Raw genomic sequence first — 27,988 nt, forward strand, 5'->3', positions numbered from 1 at the left:
TACTGGAATGCTAATGGACTTCCCATACTCTCCTGACATGGGGCCTTTACTGTCTTCTCCTCAAGACTGCCTTTTGCATGTAATTGCTACCATTCTGAATTAGTCAAATCCAAGTCCAAACACCACATTCCAAATCAAGTTTTCCTCAGCATTTGAGTTGAAATATTTTTTCTCTGGAATTTTGTAGGAGTTAGCTATTATTATGCAGAAACATCATCCCCAAACTTAAAAGACTAACAATAGTTTGCTCACCATCCTTGGGTTGAAGGTTGGGCAGTTTCGCTAGGATGGCTTGTCTCTCTGTGATGCTGACAGACTGCCGGTTTACCGTGAGCTGCTGATCAGCAAGGTCTGGTCAGGTGGCTGAGGAGGACTGCACTCACCTGTCTCAGGCCTTTTCTACATTTCTTGCAATGGCTGGGTAGTTGCACTTCTCTTTTTATGATCTTAGAGTAAAACTCATCATGCAGTCATGAAACATCACTTCGCCTCCTTTTATTAGTCACAAGGCCGGCTCAGAAACCGATGGCGATGCTCTAAAAGCAAAGCTCCAAGCAATACTTTTTAAATTAGAGCCTTCATTGTTTTAATTTTCTGAAAGATTTCTGTAATCTTTCCAGTCCTGACTAGAAAATTTAGAAGTATAAGCATCTTTAATTGAATGTTCTCCATAAACTATAAGTTGTTTTATATTTTAAGACTTGAACAAGCCAGGCGGCGGTGGCACACGCCTTTAATCCCAGCACTCAGGAGGCAGAGCCAGGCGGATCTCTGTGAGTTCAAGGCCAGCCTGGTCTACAGAGTGAGCTCCAGGACAGGCACCAAAGCTACACAGAGAAACCCTGTCTCAAAAAAAAACCATTAAAAAAAAGACTTGAACTGATTTCGTACTAATAAAGAAAACGCAGAGGCAATACAGTTTCCAAACACTCTGCACACAGCTCTCCTACGTTAATATAGCAAATAACCACAATATAACTGTCAGTAAAAGGAAAGTGACCTCTTTCTATAATCAAGTGTCCCATACTTACTACTTTTTAAAAAATACATATTGAATGCTTTCTTCTGATTGGATGTCTCTATAAACTCTGAAGGCAAAGACCACAGATGTGATGCTGTATCAGTCACAATGCAAAAGGTTTGTGATGTGAGGCCCATATTTCCTGCTGTTCTTGACCTTGATCAGTTGGTTAGAGTATGTCTCTTCCAATGAGGTTACCATGGTGCCTTCTGATTTTAGAAATTACTGGTAGAGAAACCTTGAGACTTTTAAATCTGTGTTCTCTAACTTGCACCCAGTATACATTACATTTATTAGTGGGTTTTACATGAAGCAGTTACGATGGTGATGGTTGACTCCTAGTGGATTTTTCTATTGTCCTTTACTTCTGTCTTTATATGTTGAAATCTACTGGAGAGCTGGTTTATTACCATTTATTTATATCAATATGTTTGTTGATATTCATTTTGTTATATTGGTTATAATTCAATACTGGCTTTATGTTTGTATGCATTGATTTACTTTGTGGTGTGTGTGGGTGTGTCTCTGTGTGTGGTGTATGCATGTTTGCAAGTGTGCTTGCAGATGTGTGAGCCTGTCCCTGTGTACATAGAGGTCTAAGGAAGAGGACACCGGGTGTCTTCTCTTGCTCTCTTCCTTATTCCTTTGTGATAGTCTTTCACTGAATCTGGCACTGCCCATTTTTCAGCTAGACTGGCAGCCAGCAGGCCCCAGCAGCCCTCCGAGTTCTCCTGTTCACCACACAGCACCAGTGTGCACTACCATGCCTAGCTTTTTCACGGGTACTGGGGATTCCCAACTCTGCTCCCCTTTCTTGTGTTTGTGCCCCAAGCGCTTTTACCCACAGAGCCTCCTCAGACCAAGGCTGTCAAATTGTGAACCGTGTTTTAAATTGGAACATAATTTGTAAATACAGAAGCATCCAATAAGCTCAGAAGATTCTGATAAATGGAAGATATCAAAATTCTAATTATACATATCTGTATTTAAAGGTGTATTTATTTGAGCTGAAATACTTTTGAATTTTTCACCTTTTTGCCTTTGTTTGGATTCTTTTCTGTTTTTTAACAAGTGAAAAAAAACCTACCAAGCTATTTCTATTTATGATTTTTCAAAATGTGGTATTGTAAAATCTAGTACAAAATATAATTTTATCATGTTAAAGAGGAGCGTCAAGCCAAGCATGGTGGCTCATGACCGCGATCCCAGCACTCAAGAGATGAGGCAGGGGGATCATAAAGATTTCCAGGCCAGCCTGGGCTATGGAGTGAGACACAATCTCAAAAAAATGAAATGAAATAAATTAGAAGTAATCCTTCAAAAGCTTCTTTCCATGAGCCAAGTGTATGAAAGTTCAGTTACAGAATTTCAAAAATATTGTATGCAACATGAGTTCTTGTTGTTTAATTTCAAGCTCATTCTTTGTTTTGGTAAGGATAAATTCCAATGTCTTCTTGTTTATAATATATTTTCTATAACTGCAGCCTGTAGACATCAAAAATCTGCTTCTGAATGCACTGTGATGCCATTCCACAGGCCTCTTCACAAACAGGCCCACAGCCGGTAGGGAATGTAGGGAATCTGCATTCTAAATCCTAATTAGGGAGCAGCAACAAAGAAGGTCTTGATTGCCATGCATAAGATAATTTGATAGTTTAACAGCAAATTCATCTTCAAATATTGCACATCTCATGTGTGCTATTTTTATGTATAGAAAAGTATGCACACATTTTGACCAGTTTTAATGGGAATAAAATACCAGCTTCATTATCTGCATAACACAATTTCTTTACTATAGATTTTATTTTGGTTAAAAACATTGTTTATTTGTGATTCTTTGCTTTACCTATGTGTATTCATATTGTCACTTGCATTCACAATGTAATATTTTGAAGATCTATTTTATTTTCAATTGTGTGTGTGTGTGTGTGTGTGTGTGTGTGTGTGTGTGTGTGTGTGTGTGTGTGTGTGTGTGCATGTAAGTGTAGGTGCCCACAGAGGCCTGAAGAGTGTGTTGAGATCCCTGAAGTTAGAGTTACCAGTGGTTGTGAGCCACTGAATATGAGCGAAACGTAATTCATCTGCAGAAATGTACTCTTAACTGCTAATCATCCCTTTACCCCCTACAATATTGAATTTTTAAGTCTTGGTTACAGTAACACAATAAGATCAGACAATAAATTTCTTAATAATAAATTTCCCCAAATATTTTCTGGTTTTGTAATTTTGATTTAAAAATATAACTGTTATTAGAATGAACTGGCATTCCATATTCACTTTATCTATTGACAGACACATCCATCATTTAACTGCAAAACCTTTATTAATGGTGTCGCCTCACCAGTAGCCATTGCTTTTATATGTTTTATAGGTTCAAAGAACCTTGGGTGTAAGGTTGAGGGAAATTAATGGAGAGCAACTGTTATCTCTTGTGAACAATAGCATGTGAACCATCTTGCTATTTGGAGTGGTTCATAAACACACTTTAAGTAGCTATGTGTGTCCAATCACCTGCCTCGAGCAATCTTTTTAAAACAGTGACTCATGTTTTCTGATGTGAATGTTGCTGCTTCTTCAGCAGATTTCTGTCTCCTGGTTGGTTTGTGGTCAGTGATGGCAATGTTGAGGTCCCTATGGTATATGGGGTAAGTATTCTGATTTTCATATGTTCATTCTCAAGTTTCTTGAGAAGCAGAAAAATCAGTATTTACATTATGTGAATACATTAAGCCTTTATGTCTGAAGGGTTTATTGCAAAACTACAATAAGCATAACCAAATAATAACAAGAGTGGTGGATATACAGCATACAACAAGTGACCTGACTGCTGGTGCAGGAACAGGCAGACACTCCTAAGTAAAGCTGCCAGCCTCTATTGCCCATACACATTTCATTCACATCTACTCTGTAAATCCCTGCATGTCCCACCAACTCCACTGATTGGCATCCTGATGGCTTCATGCTTCTCATAGGCCATAGTGTATGCCACTCAGCATAGGCCATAGCACAACTAGCTGCTGTACCCAGTGATGATGGAGGGCCACCAGAACAATGAGGGGCCATTTCTAGCTACTCGGGTCCATGTGTCCTCACTGTATCTGCCAGTGCCCTGCATGTGGCACTCCAAAGTGCTAGGAAAGGAAATAGGCTGCACTTCAGTTTACTGTGCTACACTACTCAACTCAGTCAAGGGCCAGGCCTCTCACAACTCACTATGAAAGAGATGGCATTAGAGGTTCAACTACCTGGATTTCAAATTTGTTTTCAGTATCATCTGTCCTTATTCTGACCTTCAGATGTATTCCCTACTCTTCCTCTACATGATCCTTCACACCAGCTTAATCACTTACCATTTTCTAAATGTGTTTACTACGTTCTATTAATGCTAAATAGAAAGAAAGTTCCAAAGAACATCTTTGCCCAACCTGGACCATACTTATCAAAAATATTATGAATGACTTTAAACCAACACAGTATCTCGTAGTCTTTCCTTGACCCCTATCCAAAATGTTCTCATTAAGGTTTTTGGCAGCATAAAAACACTCTGATGGCAATCAAACACACACCTTCACTTCAAGCAGAGATCTTACTGCGAGCTTAGGAGGGCCAGAGATGATCTTCTCCACTTCACTCTGCCCAACAGTGCCACACGGCATCTTCCTCTGCAGGCATGCTGCTACTCACAACTGTTCATAGGACGAACTGATCAATGGCTAGCGACCCCTACTAAAGTGAAAAACGTGTACAGCCTTATGAAGAAAAAAAACATTATCTCAGTTTATTGGGGATGTTGAACCACAGGGAAAGATAGAATTTAAACCTGACTGAATCCTTTCATAATCCTTTCATAAGATCAGTCTGTTGGCTAAATTTTGGACCTGCATAGATACTAAATAAGAACCATTTTGTTCCTTTCTATAAGTCTAACGTCCACTAAAAAAGAAGACTCAATAAAGATAGAATGTGTGTGTGTGTGTATGTGTGTGTGTGTGTGTGTGTGTCTGTGTCTGTGTCTGTGTCTATGTCTGTGTGTGCATACACATTTGCCTCAAAGAGATGTTCCACAAAGATTAATAGCAATGGTCACTCATAGGAGAGACAGTGGGTTTGGAGGAGTATATAAACAATCCTTCATCCTTACTCTATAGATCCTCGATTGTTCTATTTTTATAACTACTATTATAAATTACAAAATGATCATTTTAAAAAAGAATTCTTAAGCTACACAGCACTGTGTATTGATACATAAACCTCCTTCAAGGAGTTATTGCAATGCTCAAGACATGAAGAGAATAGAATTTAGGCTGAATATTTTTCATGTGATATTCTCTGCAGTCATTTTTAAAAACCTTGTCAGAGTAAAAACTATATATGTGTATATACATATGTATGTATGTATATATACATATACATACACACACATACACATACATATACATACACACACACATATATACATACACACACACACACACACACATACACACACACACACACACACGCACACACACACACACACACACACACACACACACACACACACACACACACACACTCACGCACACACACACACACACAAGGGAGCATGTGAAGGGGCCAGACCTGTAGATCCAAAGGTCCAGGATCTCCATGACACAAAGCAACAATAGTGTCTTAGTTAGGGTTTCTATTGCTGTGACAAAACCCCATGACCAATGAGTAAGTTGGGGAGGAAAGGATTTATTAGGCTTACACTTTAGCATTACTGTTCATCACTGAAGGAAGTCAGGACAGAAACTCAAAACATGGCAGGATTCTGGAGGCTGGAGTTGATGCAGAGGCCATAGAGGGGAGTTGCTTACTGGCTTGCTTCCCCTGGCTTGCTCAGCCGACCTTCTTACAAAACCCAGAACCAGCAGAACAGGGATGGCACCACCCACCATGGGCTGGGCCCTCCCCTTTTGATCACTAATTGAGAAAACGCCTTACTGGGTCTCAAGGAGGCATTTCCTCAGCTGAGGCTCCTTCCTCTCCTATGACTCTAACTTGTGTCAAGGTGACACACAAAACCACCCAGTACAAATAAGATATCCAAGGGCAGTCCCATTGAGGGCCCATTATCCATAGGGTAGCAGAAGCTAGAGGCCTTGAACCAGACCAATGACTCTTTGCAATGAACACTTACAAGTAAAGATGTGTGGACTAAATGGTGTTCTGTGTGGCTCATTGGGCCACACTGCAGCTACCATACCAAGATTTATTTATTTATTTATTTTTGCTTGTTTGAGTTTTTGGTTTCACTTTTAAATTTTGTTTTGGGGGGTGAGGTTGCAAGGGCAGAAGGCAGATGTGAGGGTCCAGGAAGGTGAGTTGCATAGGGATACATGATGTGAAATCCACGAAGAATCAATAAAAACATTAAAAATAAAATAAAAAATGAGAGAAAAATTTAAAACAGGAGTAAAGTGGAAAACATATTGAAAATATAGATGTTGTCTAAGTTCTTTGAAGACCATATACTTCTCACGTAAAATATTTACAATTTAAAAATCAGTAAATTCATAGATTTATGATAAAAAAAATCCATTGTGATTGAAATCAGGATAGCTATTAAAATGTTTAATTATTTAAGGACCAAGGAAGTACTAGCCATAAAACAAAATGAAAGCCCATCTGGAAAGCAGAGAGACTGAAAGAGTGAAAATTAAAAAGCGAATTCTGTCTGTGCTCAGTGCTACTGAGGGACCCCAGCCAATGGCTATAAACCCATTGGGAGATAAATGTAAAGTTTGTGTAATTACCATGAACCCGAAGGCAGACTCAGTATTTATGTATCACCTGGGAAGCTTTGTAAGTCAGGCACATAAAACCAAAGTACCAGGGGGTTATTAAAATACTATTTCCTGCTGTATTGCAGAACCCAGGAAGAGAACAAACATACCGATTACTTGCATGGCCGGTTCCACGTCTGTTGTGGCCTCTTCCAACATGGACAGTAGCTTGGCTGATATCTGGTGCACAGATTCGATGTTGCTAAACAAGCCCTCCACGTCCAGCCTGTCAACCTGAAGAAGCAGAAGCTCTGAGCACCAGTGGATAGGAAGAGAACTATTGTGTGCACCATACTTCCTCCTGCTAAACAGCAAGGATTTTAACTGCCAGCCCATGCCGCTACCCTCACCCTGCTTTGTGAACATGCTCATTCAGGACTTCTAAATGTAAATGTATAGATTTTCATCAAGGAAATTAAGATGATGTATTATACCTCTGTCTTAAACACCACCAACAAAAAACGTTTGATTTGTGCCGGGCGGTGGTGGCGCACGCCTTTAATCCCAGCACTCGGGAGGCAGAGGCAGGCGGATCTCTGTGAGTTCGAGGCCAGGCTGGTCTCCAAAGCGAGTTCCAGGAAAGGCGCAAAGCTACACAGAGAAACCCTGTCTCGAAAAACCAAAAAAAAAAAACAAAAAACAAAAAACAAAAAACAAAAAAAAAAAAAAAAACAAAAAAAAACGTTTGATTTGAGTGTGTAGCAGAATTTCTTAATAGAAACCAGATTGGGAAGGTTTAGACCTAATGGTATTTTTATAACTGCCCTTTATGCAGGTATGTACCACTGAACTTAGAATATTTTACTGTCGGGCTGGAGAGATGGCTCAGTGGTTAAGAGCACTTGCTGCTCTTCTGGAAGACCCGAGTTCAAATCCAAGCACCCACATCAGACTGCCCATAACTTCCTGTAACTCCAGCTCCTAGATCTGATACCTTCTTTTGGCCTTTGTGGGTACCTGAATACATATGTCATAACACACAGAAACACAAAATATTAAAAATAGAGTATTTTACTGCTCTCACAGAAACACGACCTTATCTTTTTCAAATAACTATTTTTAAAGCTATTTTAAACCACAGATGTTCTAGAAGAGATGGCAAATAAATGTGCTGGGCTACTTCTTGCTCCTTTCCTTTGAAATAAATATACTAATTAAGGATTGCCATGTGTTATAATTTCAGGATGAGTCTCAAAAATCACTGTGATCATTCTTATACTCTATGCTTATCATAAAATCTTATTTATTCATCTTTCATCAGCTATTTCCTAGGTGCCTTCTGTGTCCTAGGAAATGCAAGAGAAGAGAGATCTTATCTTAGGGAGTGACTAGTAGAGAGAGGGACAGCTGATTGAATTCAATAATCTGAGTGTGGTGAGAAATGCAGTGACTTGGTCTTGATTTTTAAAAGTATTTCTTCTTTCATAGTTAAATTATGTTTATTCAGGGTCCAACTACATTGGTGTAGAATCATCTGAGGTTAGTATACAACAAAGAACAGGAACTGGTTCCATTTGTCCATAATTTATTACGCTTGAGGTTGTGGATAGCCAGGTGATTAGTAAGCTTGGCACGGAGGAGCTTCAAAGGTAATGAGCAGAACTGTTGAGAAAGGTCATCAAAATCAGAAGAGAGAGACATACAAGTCCAGTGGAGGAAAGAGGGCCAATAAGTTAAGGGAGGTTAGTAACAGTGGGCATAAGCAAGAGATAGACCTGGGAGCCAGGTGTTGGCTCAGTGGGTAAAGCACAGTAAAGTGCTTGCTGTGTGAGCAAGACGACGTGTCTGGATCCTTGGCATCTTCTTAAATAGCAAGATGTGGTAATGTATGCTTGTAATTTCAGCACGAGCCTGGCAAAGACAGGAGAATCCCTGTGGCTCACTGGCCAGCCAGTGTAGCCTGATAGGACCCAGGAGCTCCAGATTGCACTATAGCAGTGTTCTCAGCCTTCCTAATGCTTCGACCCTTTAATACAGTTCCTCATGTTGTGGTGTGACCACCAACCACAAAATTATTTTTGCTGCTACTTCATAATGCAATGTTGCTATTGTAATGTAAACATCTGTGTTCCCTGATGGTCTTAGGTGACTCCTGTGAAAGGGTCGTTCGAACTCCCCAAACGGGTTGTGACTCAGATGCTGAAAACAGCTGTTGTTTGAGTTTGTCTAAAACAAGGTGGGGGGCAGTGAAGAACTATCAAGGAAGAGATGCTCACCTCCCTCCTTTCACTCTGGCTTCCATTCACACAAGTGTAGGTGAGTGTACCTGCACACATATGCATAACACACACATACACACACACACACACACACACACACACACACACACACACACACACACATACACACACACACACATACACAGAAGACTGGGGAGGTACAGGGAGGGAGGAGAAGGAGGGAGGGAGGGAAAGAGGGGGAGAGAGAGAAAACAAGAGACAGAGACAAGAGAGGATGATGTGGTTCTTCCAATGAAGGCTAAAGATTTTGTCATCGAAGTCTATTAGAGCAGGGGGGAAGAAAACACTGTGTTGGTCTTCTTAATGCTGTTCCTTTTAGAGACCAGTCAGTGTGTTCTTCATATTGTACATGCGTGCTATTTTGGCAAGCACATTCTGTCTCCAAAGTTGAAAGAATGATTTCACAGTGAACCTTTGTCAAACATTATTACTGTGTCCATTATTTCTTATGCTACACAGCTATACTCCATACATTTCTTTCACTCATCCCTGAGAAATTCCTTGTTATCAGGTCATCAACACTGTCCTCAAGATAACTCCCAAATTCACTTGTTAGCAAATCCATACAATTGCCTATTTCAATCTAAAATTAGACAGCCTTTTTCCAACTACTTTTTTTGTTGTTGTTTTGTTCTTAGGCAGGGTTTTTCTATACATGGCCCTGGATATCCTGGAATTCGCTATGTTGTCCAGAACTCACAGAGATCCACCTGGTTCTTCCTCCTGAGTGCTGGGATTAAAGGCATGCACCAGCATGCCCAGCTTTTCCAACTACTTTTATGTATTCTGAGTTTATTAGGACTGAGTGTGTAGGTCAGGTGTAAAGTGCTTACATAGTGAGCGTGAAGTCCTAAATTTGGGTCTAGCTCTGAAATATATTGCTGAAGTAAATTATCTGCATCTCCACATTAATTACTACATTGCAATTGCAATCAATACTGGCTTTTAGGGTCTTTAATCCAGGGTCTTCAAGAATATACCTTCACCAAGTATTCACTTAGGAGGAAAGGATACATGTGGCTCTTTTGCACAGAATGTAGGAATGTTTGGGGCTTCTGTTTTCTATATTATGAAGCATATTTAATATTATACAAAATGCTTAGAAACATGTGACAGCTATTAGCTTATGTTAGTTAACATGCATGAAGTTATCATTTAATAATTTATTATCAACTGGTCAGAACCATACGGACCTATTACACTATTTGATTACTATGTCAGGTAGAAATAAAATGTGACTTCTTTTAAATGTACTGGTTGTGATTTCTTTGACATATACCCTGAGAGGTGTGACACTTTAATTTCCTCATCACCTGCTTTATAAGATAGTGAGTAGATGTACTTCATACAGTGTGCCCATGTTATTTTATTGTGCTGTGCAATCTTGAGTTTATCGGTTTGAAGTGCTGTTAACTTTTTTTCTTTCATATGCCTCTCCATCTTCTCTGTCAAGTATGAGCCATCTTGAAGTGAGGTTATACATGGAGGTTAAGACAGATCCAACACCGTGACCTTGCAGTCCTACACCCTCATAAAGATCAGCAAACGCCACTCACAGTTAGTCATCATCCCCAAACTTCCTCAGTTTCTGCTGACTTTTCACCAAGTTTTCACTTCTACCTTCTATTTGCCAAGGTCACTATCCTGTATATCTAATTTAGATTACAAATCCATTTAGCAAGAATCTAATACTACATTCTATCTATAATCTTAGCTCAGTGCAACAAATTCTGAACAACAGAAACTTAGTTTTTTAATTCCATTTCTTCCTGAAGGACAGAAAGGATTAAAACATCAATTGGCCTGGTTTCAATCCTATCACCACGGGCCCTTGGGGATTCTGTGAATCATGAAACGAATTCACATCCAGGCACGGCTGTGCCAAGGAACAAACAAACATCTGGTCCAAATCGGCTTTTAAAAGTGATAGATGGTTTTATGATTACTGTTATAAATTCATGGAAACATCCACATATATTTATTAATTGTTTGCTCAAAACGGGCAAAGTTCTTAAAGCTTAAAATCAAATTCTACTTTAAATGAATTAAAATTTACTTTTGAAAAAAGTTTGAGAAAGCACTATTCTAAGACAAATCAACAATAGTTGTTCAGATCTATGAAACATAGACATTAAAGCTCACTGTTTATCTAACAATTTAATGTGTTGTTTTGCAGAAGTGTTCATCATGGGATATACTTCAAACAGAAAGTTCCCATCACATTCAAACCATTACAAGGATTTAAAACCAGATAGTATGATAACTCCACTTGCTCTTTTTTGTTCAAGGGTACTTCAGCTACCTATTGTATTTTATAGTTTCATAAAAGTTTTAGCATTGTTTTTTCTATTTCTGAGAAAATATCTTTGGAGTTTTGATAAATATTGCTTTGTATTGTATGGGCAGTTTGAGGATAGTATTTTTTTTGGTTCAGGAATACTTGCTGTCTTTCCATTTATCCATGCCATCTTCAAATTCTTACTAATATTTTAGAGTTTTCAGTAATTTTTTAAAATATGCTATAATGCCGGGTGGTGGTGGTACATGCCTTTAATCCCAGCACCAGGGAAGCAGAGGCAGACAGATTTCTGTGAGTTCAAGGCCAGCCTGGAGTACAAATTGTGAGTTCCAGGACAGGCTCTAAAGCTACACAGAGAAACCCTGTCTCAAAAAACGAAATAAAACAAAATATGCTGTAACATTTTAGTAAACAAACCAGTATAGTACCAACAGAAATATACACACTTATCCCATTAAGCAAAATAGGAAGCCCAGAAGCAGACCTACACATTTATGGTCAATTGATTTCAGCAAACAATGAAGAAAGGACAATTTCCTCATTAATGTGCTAAGAAAACTGACCAATCACTGCAAAAATCAATTCAAAATAGACTAAAGGCTCAAACGTAAAACCACCATAGTCAAAATGGACAAAAGAAAATACTAATATCCAGAAAGTATTTGTCAAAATGCTCAATATAAATCATTACAAAAATGAAGAATAAAATTACAATGACTTATCAGTTCACATCAGTTCACATCTGTTAGAATAGTTATTATTATTACTTTTTTTTTTGCTGGCCTCAAACTCACAGAGATCCACCTGGCTCTGCCTCCTGAGTGCTGGGATTAAAGGCATGTGCCACGCCACCAGGCTAGAATAGTTATTGTTGAAAGGATAAACGGTAACAAGTATCGGTAAAGATATGGAGGGAAGGAAATGCCATGCATTGTTGGTGGGAATGCAAATTAATTTATCCACTATGGAGAACTGTGTGGAGGTGACATGATCCAGGACCTCACTTCTAAATTATATCCAAGGGAGCCGAAATCAGAATGCCAACCAAAGCACTGCAATGTCATGTTCCTTCTGTCATTCACAAAAATAAGAAATAAACATCTACCTGTATATCCAATAGATAAATGGATAATGAAATTATAGTATAAGTGGATAAAGTATAGTATTATAGCCCAGTGGTATACTACAGGTCCTTAAAAAAAATAATGAGGTATTGATCTACTGGAGCACATGAAGGGACCTGACCCACAGATCCAAAGCTGCAGGATCTCTACAACACAGGGCAACAACTGGATATCCAGAAAGAGACCCAGTGAGGGCCCAGCATGACTAGTGTAGTAGAAACCAGGGGCCTCGCACCACACCAATGACTCTTTGTAATGAACACTCGCAAGTAAAGACATACGGACAAAGGAGTGTACTTTGTGACTCACTATGACACACTACAGCTTCCATGACAAGATTTTTAATTCCCCCCCCCCATTTTTTTTCTTAAACTTTGTTTTATTTGGGGGAGGGGATAAAGTGCTGGGGTGGGGGACAGATGTGAAGTGACGGGGAAATGAATGGGATCAAGATGCGTGATGTAAAAGACACATTGAATAAATAAAAAGAAAAAAGTAATGAAATCTGTTATTTGTGACAATGTGGATGAACTTGGGAATTATAGTAACTAAAATAAATTAGTTGCAGCATAAATGCCACATGGTTTACTTAGAAAGTACAGCAATGTCAAACTTACAGAATAGAGAGAAAAACTACCCCAGAGTCTGCGGGTGGCCCTTTGGGAGTTTCAAAGTCATAAAGTTTTCCTTAGAGGAACAAGTTCAAGAGATCCATTGTTTATCATATATAATATGATATATACCTGAAAATTGTTGAGAGAGTACATTTTTAGTGTTCTCATCATACACACAAAGACACATTGCTGAGGTGATGTAGCCATTTCATAACGTAAGTGTATATAAAGATATCATGCTTCTAACAATAAATATATGTGATATTTTGTTTTTCAATTAAAAAGTAAAATTTTAAAAGATTGAATCTGTAGCAATATGTGTATGATATATATGTATATATGTCCAAATATAAAATTCTCAGTAAAGGAGAATAGATTTATGAAATTACATTAATTCAAAGATTATAAGAACTGATATAGAATTACTTTGTACCCCACAGGACCTGACAATTCATTCCTTGATTTTCCTTTTTTTACATCATGGTCTAATATCTTCATTTACTCAAAAAATGCTTTGTTATCACATAACACACTATCCATTTAAATCAAATCTGGTAAGGCATATATCTGTCTAGGTGTAGCTAGAGTTTTCCTGCCTGGCCCACAGTCAGGACCAATCTCTCTCACCAGCCAGTCCCACAGCCTCTCAGACCCGACCAAGTAAACACAGAGACTTATATTGGTTACAAACTGTATGGCCGTGGCAGGCTTCTTGCTAACTGTTCTTACAGCTTAAATTAATCCATTTCTATTAATCTATACCTTGCCACGTGGCTTGTGGCTTACCGGTACTTTACATCTTCCTTGTCCTGATGGCAGCTGGCAGTGTCTCTCTGACTCAGCCTTCCACTTCCCAGCTCTATTCTCCTCCAGTGCTGTGGGATGGTCTGTATGTCAAATGTGTTGCTGATTGGTCAATGAATAAATCACTGATTGGCAGTGGCCAGGCAGGAAGTATAGGCGGGACTAACAGAGAGGAGAATTGAGAGAACAGGAAGCTGGGTGGGGGAGACACTGCCAGCCGCCATCAGGACAAGGAAGATGTAAAGTACCGGTAAGCCACAAGCCACGTGGCAAGGTATAGATTAATAGAAATGGATTAATTTAAGCTGTAAGAACAGTTAGCAAGAAGCCTGCCATGGCCATACAGTTTGTAACCAATATAAGTCTCTGTGTTTATTTGGTCGGGTCTGAATGGCTGTGGGACTGGCGGGTGTCAGAGATTTGTCCTGACTGTGGGCCAGGCAGGAAAACTCTAGCTACAGTCTAGGTGTTTTGTCATCTCTCTGCCCTTTCTTTTGCATTTGAGAGGAGTGACAAGAACCATAGATCCTTAGTGTTATCCGATTCTGCTGGAATTCTCCGATCACTCCCCTCTTTTTGCTGTGGTAGGCTAGCCTGCCAGTCAGTCTGGGTGTTACTAGGTGTATGTGCTACAGTCTGAATGTTTACAATTTCCCCCCTTACCAATTCATATTCAGATCTTGCATTCAAAGTAATTGGATTAGGAGATGAGCTCTGTGGTGGTTTGAATCAGAAATGTCCCTCATAGGCTCAGGTATTTAAACATCTGATTCCCAGTTGGTGGAGCTGCTGGAAGAGGCTATGGGGCCCTTAGGAGGCAGAGCTTTGCTGGGAAATACATCACTATGGGCAGCAGGCGTTGAGTGCTTACAGCCTTATCTCATCTCCTGTTCTCTCTCTGCTTTCTGTTTGTGGGTTAAAGATGCAGTATCTTAGCTTCCTACTCTGGCAAGTCTTCCCTGCCATGATGGACTTGTCTTTTATATTTTTGGTTGTGAGCCTAGCCTTTAACGGCTGAGCCATCTCTCCAGCCCTGGACTTGTCTTTTAGAACTGTAAGCCAAAATAAACTTTTTCTTTGTAAGTCACTTTTGGTCATAATGTTTTATTGTGTGTTTTTGTTTTTGAAATTTCAGCATGATAAACTATGGCATGAGTGCATTCTTGTTTTATGTTTTATTTTTATTTGAAGAATTTCATACAGTATATTTTAATCATATTCTTTCCTCTCCCCTAACTCCCCCCAGAGCCTCCCCCACCTCTGTACCCACCCAACTCCATCGTCATGGTGTTTTGTCACAGCAATAAAAATAACTGGTACAAGGCCTTTGTGAGATTGTTTGTTCATTGGGGTGGTGTCCCCATGAATGAGATTAGTAACTTTATAAGATACCTGGGAGATGCTCCTTGTATTTTTTTGTTATGTAGAGTTATTATTACAAGGCAACTGTCTAGGAACAGCTCCATCACCAGACATTGAATCTGCTGGTGCCTTAATTCTGGACTTACAAATTTGTGGAATGTGAAAAACAAAGTTCTCTTATTTAAACCACTGTTTTTGGCATTTTGCTATCATAAATAGATAAAATGTGACTGCCTGGTTTTTTTTTTTCAATTATCTTTGTGCAGAACATTGATGTAGTAAAGGCTATGGAGAGAGGAAAGCAAGGCCTGATAATATCATGTTATCCCCCGGATCTATCCTTGCCAAAGCAAGAAATCTTTCCCATGTAAACCCACTGGCAGTGTTTACTTAATCTAATTTGGATTTTATTTTTATCACATAACCAAATGGGTCTTACATAATTTTAATTCTCAGCCAAAACTTATGTCCTCCAAGGAAGATTTCATGCTTATTATTATTATTAGCTAATTATTAGAATTAGTCTCTTTTTTCCTCTCATACCTTTATCAGCATTTCAAAATTATTTTAATTATATAACTTTATAGAAGAATGCAGTAATTTAATATATGCATACAGTGTGTATAGGTCAAATTGGGCTAGTTAATGCTTCCACGTCCTTAAAACTTAAAAAAAAAATCTGATTAACAGGTAATGATTATACTTCCTCACACTTTGGGGCACAGTATTATATTGCAATACATGCATGGAGCATGTATGAATTAAATCAGAGCATAACATTGCCGTCTCTTTATTACTTTGTGTTTGGAGACTTCAGGCTATTCTCTTCTAGTTACTCATAAAATATATAATACATTACTGTGAACTCAGCTCCCTCCCTACTGATGTTCCTCTGAAACTAGAATTTACTAGTTCTAATTGCTTAGGAGTACACATGATCTATACTCCTATGAACCTTGCTCCCAACCTTCCAGCCTCTCGTCAGCATTGTTCTACATGCAATGTCCATGTATGAGAAGGATCATGAAATGTCCACATGTGAGAGGGAACATGCAGAATTGGTCTTTCTGTGTCTGATTTATTTCTCTCAACATTATGTCCCCTATCCTATCTATTTTCCTGAAAATAAGAGACTGACATTATTTTTTTAATGGTTGAATAAAGCCATTGGGTATGCATAAACTACTTTTTCTTGACCTATTTGCTGTGGTTTAAGTGTGAATGTCCCTGATAGGCTCATAAATTTGCATACTTGGCCCCCAGCTATTGGTACAGCTAAGGAGATAGAGTCTTGCTAGAGCAAGATCACTGTGGGGTGGGCTTTGAGGTTTTATAGCATGGCACAATTTTCTGTACATTTCCTATTTCACTGTTTTGCAGATTTGCACACCAGTCACCGTGCCTTCTCAGATATGATGACCATCCCTTCTCAAACTATAAGCCAGAATATGCTCCCTTAAGGTGCTTCTTGTCATATATTTGGCTGCAGCAATGAGAAAAGTTAGGTTATATACTATTGGTCTATTTATGGACACCGGGGTTGATTAATTCTCAGCTATTGTGCAAAATAGAGCAACAAAAGCAGGCAAGCAAATGCTACTGATACCCTTCCCTTTGAATATACTCCCAGAAGAGAGATTATGGGTCATACGGTAGATCAGTTAGTTTCTTAAGGAACCTCATTGCTGTTCTTATGGTCCTGCCCCAACTCACACTGCCACCAGGCATGTATGAGATGTCTCCTTTTCCCTACTTGCAGTTTATTTTCTTTTTGATAACAGTCTTCTGACTGAGGTGAGGTGATGCCAAATTGTATTTTTTACCTGCATTTCTATCCTCATTAATGAAGTTGGGCATTTTTAATAAGTTTGTTGGCTAACTGAATTTCTTCTTTGAGAAATAGTTATCCATTCTTCACCCAATTTTAAATGAATTGTATTTTTATTATTGAATTTTTACAGTCCCTTAGATACTCTGCATCTCAGTCTTTTGTCAGGTTGATAAGTTACAGTGATTCTCCTCATTTTATAGATTTGTCTTTACTCCCTTGATGCTTCCTTTGCTTGTCCATGACTCTTCAATGTATTACTCTGTTTCTATTAAGGTCTACATATAGACACATGTATATTATACTTACATATAAGGCATACACATAGTATATTTATACTGATCTTCATTACATACGTTATAAATGTTACAGGGTGTAATTATTAGTTTCCTGTCTTGCTGTCAAACCTGAGTTTTCTCAATATATTTGCCTTCCTGAGCTTTTCTAATGTCCCACTATGTCTAAGACAGTGCTGCTGTGTGTACACAGTTAGTCAATAAAAAGTTGGCCATTTAAATGGAGTTTCTACAATTAAAAAATACTTTTGTGGAAGCCTGTAAATATTCTTTTTATCATTCCACTTGGTCCTGAGTAACAAAATAGGCAAATATCAAAAGTAGTTCAAGAAAAAAAATAAAAATCTAGTTTGATTCTTCAAAATACCATATTAAGTGAATATTTTATAATGTCCTACTTAGATCTGGCTACAAAGGCAAACTGTGGTGCCTAGTTTGGCAGCTTGTATTATGTGGGTAATCTACTGACAGAAGCGAGTCTCCTCCTTAGTTTATACTTGTCAAGTGTCTATTTATTCTTTTCTGTTTAATAACAAACACTTGAAATGGGTGACTCAGTTTAAGCCAAACAAGTCATAAGGAAAGCAGCTAAACATTCTCAGGAAGCATACAAACGCCAACCAAAGACTGGAAAAAAGTCTAGAAACAGACTCTTGGAAAAATGTTATTTGCACAGAAGTTGTTTATATGCCTTGCAGAAAATTAAGGATGTATAGATAAAAGAAAGCAAATACAATCACTCATCGTTCACTACAACAGTAACCACTGATATTTTTAGGTATATTCTTCAGAACTCTGTGTGGGGTGGGGTCAGGGTTGGGTGGCTGCAGGTGTACATCTGTTCAAAGGAAGCATATAGTTCAATTAGAGTTTTAAAAATCTTCAAACTTCACATAAACATTGTTTCCTGCCATCAATTCCCTCATTTGCACTGTTGAATGGGAAGATTATGTGGAAACACTGTGGACTTCTGTTGCAGAATATTTGTTTAACTATGTAAAGACGTGTTGCATTTATTTAACTATGTAAAGATGTGTTACATTTGTTTAATTATGTAAAGATGTGTTGCTGTTTTACCTTGCCTGTCTAAGGCACCTGACTGATCTAATAAAAAGCTGAATGACCAATAGCAAGGGAGGAGGTATAGGTGGAACTTTTAGGCAGGGAGAGTAAGGAGGAGGAGGAATTTAGGCTCAGGGGAGAAAGAAAAAGATGACAGAGACGCCAGGTCAGTCAGCCAGATGTGGAGGAAGCAGGAAAGTAGGACATACAGAATGAAAGGTAAAAAGCCCTGAGGCAAAATGTAAAAGTGATAGTGGGACAAGCCTAAGCTAAGGCCGAACATTCATAATTAATAATAAGTATCCGTGTCTTTATTTGGGAGCTGATTAGCAGCCCAAAGAAAATTCCAACTACAGTCTTTTTTGTCAAGTTGCCGTTTTTTAACTATTGTAAGTACACTTGGATCCATCCTTGTTCGTTCCTGTGATTATTTCCTTCTGACACCGTTCATAAATAGAATGCTGAGTTTAGGTTACTAGTATTTGTAGGGATTCTAACAAGTTCTGGGGGAAGGGGTGGAGAGTCAGCTCAGCAGTTAAGAGCACTTCCTGTAGAATCATGAGAACCAGAGTTCAGATCCCAGTACACACATGATGATCTGAGTGCCCCACAAAGGCCTGTACCTCCAGCTCCAATGAGGGCAGAGACAGGAGGATCTTTTGGCCTTGCTGGCTTCCAGCCTTAGCTGAACAGCAGCAAATAGTATATGAGCTAGCTTCAGGGAAAGACCCTGACTCAAAGGAATAGGCAGAGAGTAATAGAGACAGATACCAAACACGCTTCTGGACTCTGCATGTGCACATACCCACACACATATGCATACACTTCCATACACAGACCTTAATTAATTAATCAATCTTTTTAAAAACAAGTTCTAACAAGTCATGAATATTGAGTTTCTTAATGCTGTTATTGCAAACCTGATCTCAATTTTTATTTTACGTTTCTAATTTTATTACGACAATCATGCCACTTCAGAGTTCCAGATACATGCACATGATGTATACACAATGCCTGTAGAACACAAAAGAAAGTAAATAATGTTGCTTTTGAAAAACAGGGTAATTATTTTCAACCAAATGCTTCTGGAATCTAATGCTAGAAAAGTTTTAGTGCTTCTATTTGGAGCAATTTTGCAATAAATGTAGAATCAAGTAAAGTCCAATTTGGATTTTTTCCACTTATCCGAGCTATTAGTATTACTATTCAAATGGGGTGTCATCTGACTTGGCCTAACAGATCTTTGGTTTCATGCCCTTCTCTAAAGAAGTTCCAGGTATTGACTTATAATGAGTCGTGGATGCATGCATACACTCGCACATTCCAATATTAACTCAGACACTCTTAAAGTCCCATGATGTTTCAATTGAAATAAGTACACTTGGAGAGGAACAGAGCAGGAGATACATGAAATACAGACTTGAGAAGGAGAGCTCCAGGGTGGACATCCTGAGCTGAAAGAACTAGCTCTTAGTAAGGAGGAAGACACGAAGGAGGGGAACGCTTACAGAACAGAAATCACAGTGAGTGGGAAAAGCGAATGTTGGCACGGAGCCCTGGCAAGCACCATGCTTGGATGATTCTCTAATTACTGTGGCATTTACTTAGACAGTTGGCTTCTAGATTACAAAGCCTTTCGGGGTAAACTAGCCATTATTTCATCGGGTTTCTCAAAACTGCTGATTTGTATGTGTGAAATTTCTTGCAGAGAAACTAGATTCTAAGTGGCTAATTAAGTCATCCTATGAGCTGAGTTAATATCACAGCTAGTCTTGTAGCTAAGCAGCCAAGTTACCCAATGACCACCGAAGTACTCTGGGAGAGAAGTTCAGAATTGGACAGATGGACATAGCACAGAAAAAATGAAGCTCTGGGGGGGCGGGGGCGGGAATCTCAGTGAAGGAGGAGGGATGGAGCCAAGGAAGTGATTAAAGACCAGATCAGGGACTGGTCAGACTCGAGGAGTGCTGAGTGAGGAAGCCCACTCCAGAGCCTTTTGACTAAGAACAGAATATTAAAGTGCTTGCAGTGATACTCTTGGGGTGGGGATGGAGGTTGCCTGAGCAACTAGGAGGATGGAGCCGCCATTTACTGAGATGAAACAGACTGCAAGGCCAGTGTGCACTGCTGTAAGTGAATACCGGAAGCTGGGCAATTTATAAAGAACAGAGATATACGTATTATAGTTCTAGAGTGTGGGAAATCCACCATCAAGAGGCTTGGAGCTGGTGATATCAGTCCTCTGTCATCCCATGCAAGAAAGTGTAAGAGAAGAAGAAAATGCATGAAAGAGAGGTTTAAACCCACCGGGCTTTAAGAGCATTAATCCCACCGGGAGAGCAGAGTCCCTGGTAACGAATTACCTCTACCAACACTGTTGCATTGAGAATTAAGTGTCCAACACATGAACTTCAGGAAATGCATGTAACTGGAGAAGGGAGACGTGTTCAAGGGAACCAGGAAATTAATTCTGGGCATGTTGAATTTGAGATGTCATGTAGTCATGAAGTGATTTGAGCAAGAGGTCAGATAAACAGAACAGGACTTCAGGTCAACCTCAGGGCTGAGGCTGGCCAAGCATCAGAATGCAGCTAATTTATAGCCATGGAGCCAGATCAGATGCCCTGTGGATGGCTGTAGACTAAAGAACCAAATCTAAGCCCTGAACTACACTAGTGTTCGGAGATGATGTCAAGCCACAGAGGCGGGGGCAGCAGCAGTCTGTGGTTTCTGTTGAACGCAGCAAATAGGTCAGGGAAGCAAACACTTCCTCTGCTAACGTCTAAAGCAATTGTTTGCTGCATAACTAATTAGCATAACTAATCATGAACTGCCTTCTGTCATGATCATTTCTAATGTCATCTTGAAATACGTTGATAATTGCTCTTTGTGCATCAATGTGCTTAGGAGGCATTTTCTTTACGTCTTACACACTCTTCTAGGTCAGGATCGCGACAGATATTCACGTGCTATCCATGCAGAGTTCAGTAGCAGGCATTAGGAGCACTAGGGTCTTGACAAACATTAGCCATCTTGTTTGTATATATCACAGTCTCCATGAAATAGTGCCCTGTCAATCCGTCTGGAAGGGATATGTCCCTTCTCTGAACTCCAACTGCACCTATCAATCACTGTCTTGCTTTACAGCTTCTCATAACTGTAAGAAACCTGTCACCTCTGATGACTGGTTCTAAGGGATCTTTTTTATAATAGGAACTGAATTTCATATGACTTTGTATACTTCCATGACCTAAAACTCATTAATTCACTGATTCATGAAGCCATCAACCTTGTCTGTGCCTAAAGTGCTGATTGAAAGTCATTACTAACAAAAACTTATTTTCCCCATGTTTTTCCTTCCTGACCCCCTGCTATTTTAGTTTGTTTTTATTTTTTGTACTGGAGATTGAACTTGAGGCTTTATTTATGCCTAGCAAATGCTCTACCATTGAGGTGCATCCCTTATTATTACTATTATTTTTAATTTTGAGACAAGGTCTCACTACTTTGCCAGTGCTTGACTTGAACTTATTATGCAGCCTAGGCAAGTCTTAACCTTGCAATACCCCTCACCTGGTGGATTACAGATGTGTGCCACCATGTCTAGGTTACTATTCTTTCCCTTAACTGAACATTCAGTTTCCTTGCTCCAGGGTTACTCTCTGAGATCTGAAATTTATGGCTCTTGTACTGACACACATGTCTACATTGATCTACATCCAAGTAAGCCAGCCACAAGCTCACAAACTTTTCATTCAGGATGGCTAGGTGCTCGTTATCATAATCACAGCCAGTGGATTTTCACTGCTTACCCTCCACAATTAAAAGCAATTGAAATGGTTGTATGTGCATCTCCGTTCCAGGAGGTGAAGTAATGGGTGCAGGGTCAACCACCTTCCCAGGCTGAATGGGATGTTCCTGGGTTTTAAAGCGGATTTGTATATCACATCTCTGATTTTCAGTTCCGAGCATTCCAATATCTGCACAGAACTGGGAAATTTGTTTAGTTATCTTTTCATTGGTCCAGTGGGTTCTAATCTATACTGAACTATAGATTAGAAAAATTAGAGGTAACTACATTCACCCTCAATGTAGCTTAGAGGAGGTTTATAAATGTAACAGTAGGAGAATAGTCTACATCAAAACCCAGCAATGCTGGGATAAAAACAAAAAATCCTTTCATTTCTGAGAGGAGGGTTCCTGAACAAGCAATGATAAAGGAGTTCCCTCCAGGAAAAGTTTCACTCACTAGAACATGGTGTATCACTTTCATCCTTAACTAATTCCGAATCCAGTATGACAGCAAGCTATGTGTCTTCCAGGATGGCAAGACTGAAATGTCCCTCCTAGGGAGACAGAAAAGGAAAGGAAGCCTGTGGCTAACTGTCAGCACTTGAGAGAGGCGGGGTGGATATAAGTACTAATGGATTCATTTTCTGTAGTTTTTAATTTTAAAATTTAATATCTTACAACTGCGACTTTCTTTCAAAACTCTTTTTTATGTTTTTATTTTAATTTTCTATGTATGCATGTGGGGTGTGTGTGTGTGTGTGTGTGTGTGTCCAGGCACATGCTTGTGTGGAGATCAGAGGACAACTTCAGGTGTTCATCCTCCCCTTCCCCCCGGTCTTAAGTTGCTCCTCACTGTATACATCAGGATAGCTGTCCCTTGAGCTTCCAGGGAGTCATCCATCTCCACCTCCTGTCTCTCTTAGGGGCACTGGGATTTCAGATGCGTGCTACTATGTGCAGTTTTATATGGTTCTGTGAAAACAAACGTGGGTCCTCACTTGCATGACAAGTAATTTTTGCCTCCTGAGCTATCTTTCCAGTCCATAACTTGTCTCCAACAAACATCAGAACTTCTCTTATCAATGAGGTTTTAGGAATGGAAAGGTGGCTCAGTAGTTAAGAGCACTGGCTGCTCTTTCAGATGGTTCAGGTTCAATTCCCAGCATCTACATGGTGACTCACAATTATTTGTAACTCTAGTCCTAGGGGGTCTAGTGCCTTCTTCTAGCCTCCAAGGGCACCAGACATGTGCATGGTGCACAGACATACATGCAGGTAAAATACCCATACACATAAAATAAATAATAATACAATTTAATAAATAGAATAAAGCTTTAGAAAAGCAAAGAGGACTCCACTGAGTCCCCGGAGTCTCCCTTACTCCTTTCTCTCTGTCTCCCCTTTCTCTGTCTGCCTCTGTCTGTCTGTCTGTCTGTCTGTCTGTGTGTCTCTCTCTTTCTGGCAGGGTCTCGGGGATCCAAGGCTGACTTTGAACTGTCTGTTGATGTAGCCAAGGATGACCTTCAACTTTGAATCCACATGTCTCTATATTTTGAGTGCTAAAGTAACAGGTGTGTGCCACCATACCCAGTTTTCCACTGGTATTTTTTTTCTCATTGTTTGGATTTCACAACAGGACTTCAAGAATTTGGCCATATTGTAGAGGGTTATGGCCTAGATTTATGTGATAAGTATTGGATTTCACACAGAAGAGGCAGTTAAGTCTTAGCTTAAAAAAAAAAACAAAGAAACAAACAAAAAAATGAAGCTCTAACATGACTGTATAAATCACAGGATTCACCATTGTGATGTCATATTACTAACCATGAAAATCAGTATTTCTAAAAATTCAAGCAATATTTGTACCACTATTTAAAGGCAATTTCCAGCAAGATTATGATATTTAAAGTCATCATAGTAGCTCAAAGATCTAGTATAAAGCAGAATCAGAAACTCAAGCATATTTCTTTTGAACCATTGCTCCACTAACTTAGTTACAGAGAGCTGGCATTATTTTGTATTTTTCTCTCATTTCTATCTAATGTAATACCCCAGATTCATATTTTTTTTGCTCTCTGCTTCCTGGGCATGCTTTGTTTCTGTGTAATCCTCCTGCCTTTGATCTCTGTATTTACTAAAGTCTATGAGGTCTTGTGATGGAGGAGTTTGGCCTCAGGAATGACTGAACTTTAAAAGGAAGAAGATTGGAGAGAAGGTGGAAGTGACAGGAGGACGTGAGTTGACCTTTTCATAATGCAGAAGGATTTCTGGGATTCTAATTATATCCTCAGAGATACACCAGATACATCGGGAGAGGTACAATAAGAGATTATTATACATCATAATGCTTCTTCTACATAATCTAATGTGTGTCCGTAGGCCTGAAAGCTCATTTCAACATCACTAAAAATCACAATAAAGATAATCAGAAGACTTGAAATAATGAACAAGATAAAAGAAAAAATTATCCTTTCATATAAAGTTATATATACATTTAAAAGGATGATTTAGGATGAATGAAAGGGAGGGAGACAGTGAAAATAAGAACATTAGATTTTAATTAAGCTTTTCATTTAGAAATAATCATAGATTTACATGTAGTTGTAAAATGTAATATAACAGGATCTCATATGCCTTTTCTTGGGTTTCCTTAATGGCAATGGTTAGTAGAACTATAGTTCTAGAGCACTGGATTTTCGTGAGGTGGGGTAGGATAAGTTATAAGTGAAGTGTAATGATTGAACAATTAAGCCATGTCTAAAATACTCAACTAAATCATTATACTTAGTTTAAGGTGGTGTCATGGAAGAAATTAGACTTTAGAAAGAAACTCACTTCAAGATTAAAGTTGTAGTCATTGGGCCAAAATGGACTATTTTACGTCTAGACTGCGACTTGAAAACTTTGGAACAGGAATGTGTATTGTAGCTGGACATCAGAAAAGAGAAAAAGAAAATATCTTGCAGATGCTTTTTAAGCAAAAGAAGTACAGAGTATTTTGATGGAGGCAACAACTAAAGAAAACAATTTGGACAAGAATTTTTTCCATAAAATAAAAGCTCCTAACCAAACATTTATTCACATATAGTTCCTCTATTGATTATATAGATCAAATTTTAGCAAATAGCTTTGTGAAGCCTAATTATCTTTCCCCCTTCTGTGTGTCACCCAACTAACTAGAAAGCCTGACTATGTTTTGATCATTACTAGATAAAATGTTTCTGCTTGTTCTTTAATTCCATATTTTAGTGAGCTGTCATAATAGTAATTTTGTCTTTTGTCCCACAACAGCAGCAAGATTGCATTGTGTTTCAAACTCTGATTCTTGTTATGAATAGTAGGCTGAGCAGTTGGGCTAGGGAGAGAGGTGGGTAGGGGACCAGAAAGAACTAGGAGTCACTTCAGCTATGCATCCGAGCAGGCACTCTGAAACTGCATGCCAAGCAAGCAGTCCACCAGCTCTGCCAGAAGACCACAGTGCATGGTAGTGCTTCTGTCATTCATGTAGAAAGACAGATGGGAGCCTAATACATAGTTACAACCTAAGGGTTATGACAGGCATCAGAGATGCCCAGGCCAGTGGAAAGACTTGGAAGAGGCAGCAGGAAGTAGAATGCTTGGAGATGTCCAGAACACGTATTGAAACTCGTAGTATCCTTCCTATGGGACACAAGTGGTTTTCTGTGGTGAGAAAGGAGCCATTAAAAGCCACAACCACCTCAAAAGGGACATAAAAGCCCTTCATTGAACTCAAACATAGTAAGTATAGATCAGAATTCATAGAAAATCAACTGGACCATGTCCATCCTTTTCATATACAAACTTCCATTGTCTTGTATTTAAATGTGTTTTCATTACTACAGTGCATTTGTATTTCCCGCCTGTTTTTCTCTTTTCAGAGATAATTTGATCTACACCATGCTTTCACAGAGTTGATGAGCTCTTCTCGTATATAATCATCTCTGTCAGGAAAGAACACCTTCACCTGGCAGAGGCAGGAAGCTGACTTCTCTGGGTCCTGTAGGGCCTTTCCTCCATTGCCCTTAGCAACAGGACTGAGTAGAGCTGCCCATCTTACTCTCTCTTCCATGTCCCCTGTCACGGACTGACGTCATTCTGTTTAGATCTTGAAGGACATGCATCTATTGTGTTACATGTCACGTAGAACAACTACTCAACTTAGTTTCTGCCACTGGGACCTAAAACAACAGATTGCCAACCTAAGTGTTTCAGCACCATGGTAAATTGGGATCTGAGTTTAGATAACATGAACAGGATTTTCTTTAAAATTACAATTCCTTACATTACAAAGAACCATTTTCCCCACTCAATAGTTGTTGTTCAAGATAGGAACTAATATGAATATAATCTTCGCAGGGAAAAGGTTCCAATCAGTATCTAGACTACAAATTCTAACTTCAGAAAATATTTGAATATGTTTGTGCTTAGATAACAAGTCAAAATATTTATTATACTTTCTGAGCATAGATGACTTATTGAAAACTACTCTTATTTTCTTTTTTACTTTGGTGTGTGTGTGCATGCGTGTGTGTATGCATATGTATGTGTTTATGTGGGCATGTGTGTGAGTGTGTCCATATGTAGTCACCTGTGTGAGCAGGTGTGGAGGCCAGAGGTTGATGTTGGACATCTTTCTCTGTTGGTTGCTACACGATTTTTGAAACAGGGTTCTCACCGAGTCTGGAAGCCACAGATTGGCTACAGTGGCTGGCCACTTATCTCCCAAGTGTCTCCTTTGCCACTTCCACCACAGCTGGGGTTACAGATGACGTCACTTTTACCAGAGTCTTCACGCTGCCATGGCAAGCGCTTCCCCAACTGAGTCGTCTCCCCAGCCTCCTCTCCTAATAGTTTTCTAACAAATTTTATTTACAAAGTTGTTGCCACACAGTGTATGTAAAATTGAACAGAAGAGTCCGATGAACTTGGGTCAATATGAAATTACAGATTATTTTTCTTGCCACTTTCCAGGAAAGATACCATTTCAAGCAGAAGGCACACAGTTAGACTACCTGTAAACAAAGGTGAGGGAAATACTCATACCCTTGGAAGAGTGGAAAGAAACTGTACCTGACTTTCCTCGAGGGCAGTGGTTCTCAACCTTCCTAACGCTGAAACCCTTTATTACAGTTCCTCATATCACGGTGACCACAACCATAAAATTATTTTTATTGCTGTTTCATAACTGTAAGTTCAATAAAGTTGTGAATTGTAATGTAAACATCTGTGTTTTCCGATTGTTTTAGGTGACCCCTGTGAATGGGTCTTTTAATCTCAAAGGGGTTGCAATCCACAGGTTGAGAACCGCTGCTCTAGGAAAGGACATTGAATAGCTAAAGCTAACATTGGGCCCCTTGAAGTCTATGGTACTTTTGCAACATGTGAGTATTAGAAATTGAAAACTAAATATAAATGAAAATAAATATGTGCACTCAAATTCCTTTATTATTTTCGACTATCTTTTGTCCTTTCCTGACACATAGAATAAAAGTCCAGTGTTAGCTGGCTTGCTCTGCTTTGATTTAGTTTGATTTACTGCCAAAAACCATAGAGACTCTCCTCTTGTTGAGATAATAACTAGACCTGTTTTCCCATTAAATATTTCAACACTGAATGTTGTGGGTACTCTTCCCTTCTTGACAACCAATGGCAATGCTGCTTAGGGAAATGTGGCCTGCTTTCAGGTCGGTGGAGACATGTGGCAGAAAGCCCTAC

General features: G+C 39.1%; 1 protein-coding gene across 1 annotated transcript in view; it reads right to left on the reverse strand.

Moving 5' to 3' along the window:
* Arhgef38 (Rho guanine nucleotide exchange factor 38) overlaps nucleotides 1-27,988 on the reverse strand; it is a 122,420-nt gene that overhangs the window by 58,766 nt on the left and 35,666 nt on the right. Inside the window, exon 3 of the mRNA XM_052730848.1 lies at nucleotides 6,942-7,065. Coding sequence (XP_052586808.1) covers nucleotides 6,942-7,065 — 124 coding nt within the window. The remainder of the gene's footprint in view (nucleotides 1-6,941; nucleotides 7,066-27,988) is intronic.

This window comes from Peromyscus californicus, unplaced genomic scaffold (genome assembly GCF_007827085.1).
Source record: "Peromyscus californicus insignis strain IS unplaced genomic scaffold, ASM782708v3 Scaffold_9__1_contigs__length_137607984, whole genome shotgun sequence".
Taxonomy (NCBI): domain Eukaryota; kingdom Metazoa; phylum Chordata; class Mammalia; order Rodentia; family Cricetidae; genus Peromyscus; species Peromyscus californicus.